General features: G+C 38.3%; 1 protein-coding gene across 2 annotated transcripts in view; it reads left to right on the forward strand.

Annotated features, from left to right (window-relative positions):
• LOC143031228 (uncharacterized) overlaps positions 1 to 5108 on the forward strand; it is a 6708-nt gene extending 1600 nt beyond the window's left edge. For both annotated transcript variants that reach the window (XM_076194803.1, XM_076194804.1), the window contains exon 2: positions 3368 to 5108. In XM_076194803.1, coding sequence (XP_076050918.1) covers positions 3538 to 5034 — 1497 coding nt within the window. In that variant the 5' untranslated portion in view covers positions 3368 to 3537 and the 3' untranslated portion in view covers positions 5035 to 5108. The remainder of the gene's footprint in view (positions 1 to 3367) is intronic.
• The last annotated feature ends 1689 nt before the right edge of the window (positions 5109 to 6797 follow it).

Consider the following 6797-nt stretch of genomic DNA (forward strand, 5'->3'; position numbering starts at 1 on the left):
CAGTAAAATGTAACTTAGCAATGTCTCTTCTTGTTAGCTTGGGGATGAATTCACACCCACCATAGTGACACTTTAATGAGGTGTGAATACAAGGGTAACATTTTTTTTTTTTTTTTTTTTTTTTCCCTCTCATTGACAAATATGCTTAATATTACTGGGGTTTAAAAATTCCTGCCCTGCTGGGGTTAAGTATCCAAACTGAGGCAGGTGTTAATTAGCTCAACAAATGTCAGTTGAGACACTGCTCACCTAACAGTCAATATTTGAAGTGTCCTCTCAGAGGTGTTATCCTGAGATATGTGAATGATATGGGTATGTAAACCCTTGTGCTGTATGGACTAACCAGTAACCCAACAATCCCAGAAGGAGCATGGAGGTGATACAGAACAAAAAAGGTGGTCAAAAAGCACTATCCGGTGGGAATGTTCACAGTGGGCAGCATATTCATGTAAAGGTGCAATCAGTACAAACCTCACTATGGACTCAACTTTGAACTTCAGAGAACCTAATGATGAACCAAATGCTAATACTGCTTCAGTTGCAAAAGTACGGTCTCAGATAAAATCTGGTGCAAAAATGAAAAGGGGGAAGACAGTCCAAGAGTATGCTGAAGCTATGCTTGGAGCAGCAGATGAAGTCCATACCATGGTTGGAAAACCAGAATCAATTAAGCGGGATATAAGACGCCAAAGGCAAGGAGTCTGACCTGTGGAACCTCCATCACTAAAAGAACTAATCCTAGAAGGAAGTTGGACAACAACTGGTGGAGATAACTCAAAGCCTTTCCTGATTGATGACAATGGGGTCGATGCTGCCAACAGATTACTAGTATTTGCATCTGAAAAAGGCCTGGGAGTGTTGGCCAGGTCTCCACAATGGCATATGGATGGCACATACTCAATGGCACCAAAGATTGCCAAGCAGGTTTATGTCATCCGGGTCCCATTCAAGGAAAGTGCTGTTTCATGCATATATGCGATATTGCCAGGGAAGAGCCAAGTTATCTATGAAGAACTCCTCACTTCCATAGTAACTCACTGTAACCAACTTGGAATCCAATTTGATTCAACCACCAACATCACAGACTTTGAGATTGCAACAATGCAGGCCATTCATAGGGTCTTTGGGAGCCATGTGAGAACCCAGGGCTATTTTTACCATTTCACTCAGAGTACTTGGAGAAAGATACAACGACGAGCCACAAAACTGATTCCAAATATCAAAAATAAATAATACGAAAATTGATTAAAACATATGAATCTGTTTTCCCTAAAAAAGCGTAGACTCAGAGGTGACTTCATACAGGTCTTTAAGATTCTTAAGGTAATTGACATCAAAATTGACAAAATTTTCACATTGAATGAGAATCGAACAAGAAACAATGGTCTCAAACTGTCCGGAAATAGATTCAACTTGGAAGTGGGTAGAAACAACTTCGCTAACCGTGTAGTTGATGAATGGAATAAACTTCCTGTACAGGTAGTGCAATGTAGTTCAGTTCGAAGCTTTAAGAATCATTTAGATAAACACCTAAGCAAGATGCTGTAATGATTATAATTTATTTTATATTTGTTTTTGTTTTGTTATCATTTGTCTGTTTGATTCTCATTTATTATTAGTTATATGCCAATTTATTATCATTTACTATTTACCTGTGTGTTTATTAATTATACCTATGCATTTATATATGTATTCTATTTGTTATTTACATTATAGTTTTTAGCTATGAATTTATTATTATGATTTATTTTGCATCTGACCTAGATATGGACCAAAAGGTCTCCTGTAGGCATGCTTCGCCTTTGTAATCCTTTGATACAAGAACTGGGACTTGTTGGTTTGTACAAGTCAAATGATGATGTTAGAAAATTCTGTGGTATGTTAGATGGACTAGCCCTGCTACCACTAGAGGATGGTGCATCTGGAATGGAATCCCTGAAAGAGAAAACTCCTGAGGGACTAGATGATTAAGTGACCTACTTTGACAGTAAATATGTTTCTGGAAGATGTTGGTTGATTCAGTTTCCAGATGACAGGTCCCTGCCTACCCTACATCTGCGTCACTGTCCTCCTGTTTTTCCTCCCAAAAGTGTGGAATGTAAACAAAGCTACATTGGAAGGGGGTGACAGGACATTTAACATATGTGAAGGATGGAACAACTCCTTCAGGAAACTAATCAGATATAAGCACCCCAGCATTTGGACCCTGTTGTAATGACCACATTACTTCTAGATCAGATTGGCGAATGTCAAATCTAAGAGCTTCAACTTGCCCCTGAAGAATTCATGCCAAGACCATCGAGATCTGAAAAAAGATGTACAGGATTTCCTAGATGGTGTTGGACATATTATTTGTTTTAAGTAGATTGAATAATCCAGCACCTGGTCACAACAAGACCTAAAATGAGATTGTTTATGTAAATTACCAACTGAATGTATATCAATGAACTGGACCAAAAATTATGCTATTAATTTTTTTAATCCTCATTTTTATTATTACATTACATTGGGACATCTTAATATTATTATTATTATTATTTTCTACCTGTCACTGCATCTGTACATGTATTCATAAAAATACATGAGTTTCACACCTCATTAAAGTGTCACTAAGGTAGAAGGTGTGAATTCACTCCAAATTAACAAGAAGAGATACTACTAAGTTACTTTTTAATCATATTAAACTCGGTTGAAAAATCCCATATATTTTCCATATAGTACCAAAGTTGTGTCAAAATTAGATCAGCTGGGGTTTTGTCCTACCTCTGCTGGGGTTTTGTCCACTGGGTTTTGTCCTACATTCGGTACAACCCAAACATCTCTGGTCAAATGAACAGCTGAGCAGTTGATATGATATCGATAGATATCCCTATAAATGCTAAATATGAAATATTAGTAAATAATGTACATAACATACCATGACATTTCAAACATTATTTTAAAAGTTACCAGCAAATTATAGTTTGTAAACCAGGTTCCCTCCAGTATAACTTTGTAAGTCCATTTTCGGAGGTTAATGATTCATATTGATTTTTATTTTTGACAAACTTTGTTTTCTAAGAAATATAATACTAACCTGATATACAATGAGGTCCCATGCTTCCCTCTTCACAGCTGCAATTCATCTTTTAGTCTCAACAGGTAAACAATAAAATGAGAAATGTGTACCCTTCTGTTATTCCAGCAGATCCCCATTTTTCAGATAAACTCCGAATTTTATTCCAAGTATCCCTATGTAACTCATGCAAGACATCCAATGAGGCCAACTCCACAGTGGGTACATGACCTGTGACATCACATGAAACCCCTCAAAAGGCTTGTGTTACAGTTATGCTCCCATTAAGTTAGATTTATTATTTTCTTTCAGAACAAGGGTAGATATAAACATTTCAATGGAAAAGGTATCAGGAGATTCTCTATATTCATATAATTAAAAGAATCTGGTGTAGCATTTTTGGCATACTTATCTCATGAGTCATCTTAAATATCACGTGATGACCCACACTGAAGAGAATCCTTTCCAAAGTGACCTGTGTGATGCAGCTTTCTCACGAAAAGACTCTAAAATATCACATGAGGACCCACACAGGAGAAAAGCCTTTCCAGTGTAACCTATGCGATGCAGCTTTCTCAGCACAGAGTTGTCTCAAACCTCACATGATGACCCACACAGGAGAGAAGCCTTTCCAGTGTGACCTGTGTGATGCAGCTTTCTCAGCAAAGAGTAAGCTCAAACGTCATTTAATGATCCACACTGGAGAGAAGCCTTTCCTGTGTGACGTGTGTGATGCAATTTTCTCAAGAAAAGGTGATCTCAAATCTCACATGCGTACCCACACAGGAGGAAAGCCTTTCCAGTGTAACCTGTGCAATGCAGCTTTCTCAAAAAAGAGTAATCTGAAACCTCACATGATGACCCACACTGGGGAGAAACCTTTCCAGTGTAATCTGTGTGATGCTGCTTTCTCACAAAAGAGTCAACTCAGATGTCACATTATGACCCACACTGGAGAGAAGCCTTTCAAATGTGACCTGTGTGATGCTGCTTTCTCACAAAAGAGTCAACTCAGATGTCACATTATGACCCACACTGGAGAGAAGCCTTTCCAGTGTGACCTGTGTGATGCAGCTTTCTCAGCAAAGAGTAGTCTCAAATCTCACATGCGTACCCACACAGGAGAAAAGCCTTTCCAGTGTAACCTATGCGATGCAGCTTTCTCAGCAAAGAGTGGTCTCAAACCTCACATGATGACCCACACAGGAGAGAAGCCTTTCCAGTGTGACCAGTGTGATGCAGCTTTCTCAAGAAAAGGTGATCTCAAATCTCACATGCGTACCCACACAGGAGAAAAGCCTTTCCAGTGTAACCTATGCGATGCAGTTTTCTCAGCAAAGGGTAGTCTCAAACCTCACATGATGACCCACACAGGAGAGAAGCCTTTCCAGTGTGACCAGTGTGATGCAGCTTTCTCAAGAAAAGGTGATCTCAAATCTCACATGCGTACCCACACAGGAGAAAAGCCTTTCCAGTGTAACCTGTGCAATGCAGCTTTCTCAGAAAAGGGTCATCTGAAACCTCACATGATGACCCACACTGGAGAGAAACCTTTCCAGTGTAATCTGTGTGATGCCAGTTTCTCACAAAAGAGTCAACTCAGATGTCACATTATGACCCACACTGGAGAGAAGCCTTTCCAGTGTGACCTATGTGATGCAGCTTTCTCAGGAAAGAGTAGTCTCAAATCTCACATGCGTACCCACACAGGAGAAAAGCCTTTCCAGTGTAACCTATGCGATGCAGCTTTCTCAGCAAAGAGTGGTCTCAAATCTCACATGATGACCCACACAGGAGAGAGGCCCTTCAAATGTAGTGTGTGCGATGCAGCTTTCTTATTACAGAGTGCTCTCAAACGACACATGATGACCCACGCTGGAGAAAAGCCTTTCAAGTGTAACCTGTGTTGTGCAGCTTTCTCACAAAAGTATAATCTCAAACGACACAAGGTGACCCACACTGAACAGAAGTCTTTGTAGTGTAACGTGTGTGATGCAACTTTCACAAGAGTCATCTCAAAGATCATGTGTTAACCCACACTGGAAAGAAACCTTTGAAGTGTGATTTCCTTGTGCAATGCAGCTTTCTCACATCATGTGGTGACCCATACAGAAATGAAGTCTTTTCAGCTTTCTTATGAAGGACTTTTTCAAATGTCTTGTATTGACTCATGAAAAGTTGATCTAATATATTGTGATGACCCATGCTGGTGAGAGGTCTCTAGTGTGACCTGAATGATTTAACTTGTCTGTATGATGGTATTTTCACTTATTAAGTATTGATCCACTGTTGTAGACCTGTTTGGTGGATGAGTCATCACACACATATACTGTCAGTTGTAAATGTTGGGTGTTTTAGTTGTATTTACCTAGTTGTAATATATGGGAGGGGAGCTATGTTCGTGGTGACCCGTCTTTGTATCTCTCTGCATTAAGTTTTATCTTAAAATCTTGTATAGTGTTTGCACATTGTTATGTATTGGCTTTTCCTTAGGTGCCAATTAGTTTCCCTGTTCTCCATGGTTACACGGAAGGGTTGAAGGAAACATTGGCTTCCGGCACTTTGTGTATTTCACATTCTGTTTACATTATGGCGCTCCGGGTAGCGCGCGAATTCAATATTGAACAAAACAGAAACAGAAGGTGCATGTCGCCATTAACCTAAACATTTCTTTAATGTGAATACACTACATATTTCTCCCCTCTTATTTTTGATGGGTTTACACAAAATAAAATGTTACATGGTTTCTATTAACCTTTTACTAAATTTCACTGACCTATTTGACCTCCTCAATAGAGGCTCAGTAGGAACATAAGGTTCATTAACAGATTGTCAATGTTATGATTAGGAAGTACTTCAGTGGCACCTGCAGGTTGCAAAATAGTATCACTGCCAATACAGTCATTTACAATTTCCTTGTTTCCAACATTACTGCTAATAGTTGGTTTAATAAGTGAATTTTCAACTTGATAATTAAACAGAGAAGATGCAGAAACTGGTGATTTTCCATTTTCAATAGTATTATACCTAGCTTTCAATTGATCACAATGTCTACGCCAAATTAAATCTCCACTTTCGGTTAACACTTTTACAACATAGTTTCTGACACCTGTAACCTCAATAATAATGCCTGGTAACCAAGGTTCACCTCTAGAATAGTTTTTTTTTTTTTCTTTTTTTTTTTGCAAAAACTGCTTGCCCAACTTCAAATCTGCTTTCTACACAATCAAGAGCATTCTTCTTGTTAACTAGCACACTTTCTTCCTCCTTTGTTTTAGTCGTTTTACATATGTCCAGAGGAGATTTAAATTTTCTGTGAAACATCATTTCTGCAGGGCTTTCTTTTGTACCTGAATGAATGGTTCTCCTATTGTTATACAGAAACCTACTAACTCTTGTGTTAATTGATCCACTGTGATATTTTAGCATTCCCTGTTTAAAACTTTTAACATATCTCTCTGCTAATCCATTAGATGCTGGGTGAAAGGGAGCTGGATTGATCAGTTTTATTCCATTCCTTTCATAAAACTCTTTGATATCAGCAGAAACAAAATAAGCAGCATTATCCGAAACAATGACATCAGGAATACCAAAATTAGCAAAGCTTTTTCTTAACAATTCCATAGTATCAGCACTTGTCATGCTTGAAGTATATTAAACATCAATAAACTTAGAATAAGAATTTACTATGATCAAAAAATACTCATTTTCTATTGGTCCACAATAATCAATGTGAATCCTA

Source organism: Oratosquilla oratoria, chromosome 12, assembly GCF_046742065.1.
Source record: "Oratosquilla oratoria isolate Oo_2021 chromosome 12, ASM4674206v1, whole genome shotgun sequence".
Taxonomy (NCBI): Eukaryota; Metazoa; Arthropoda; class Malacostraca; order Stomatopoda; family Squillidae; genus Oratosquilla; species Oratosquilla oratoria.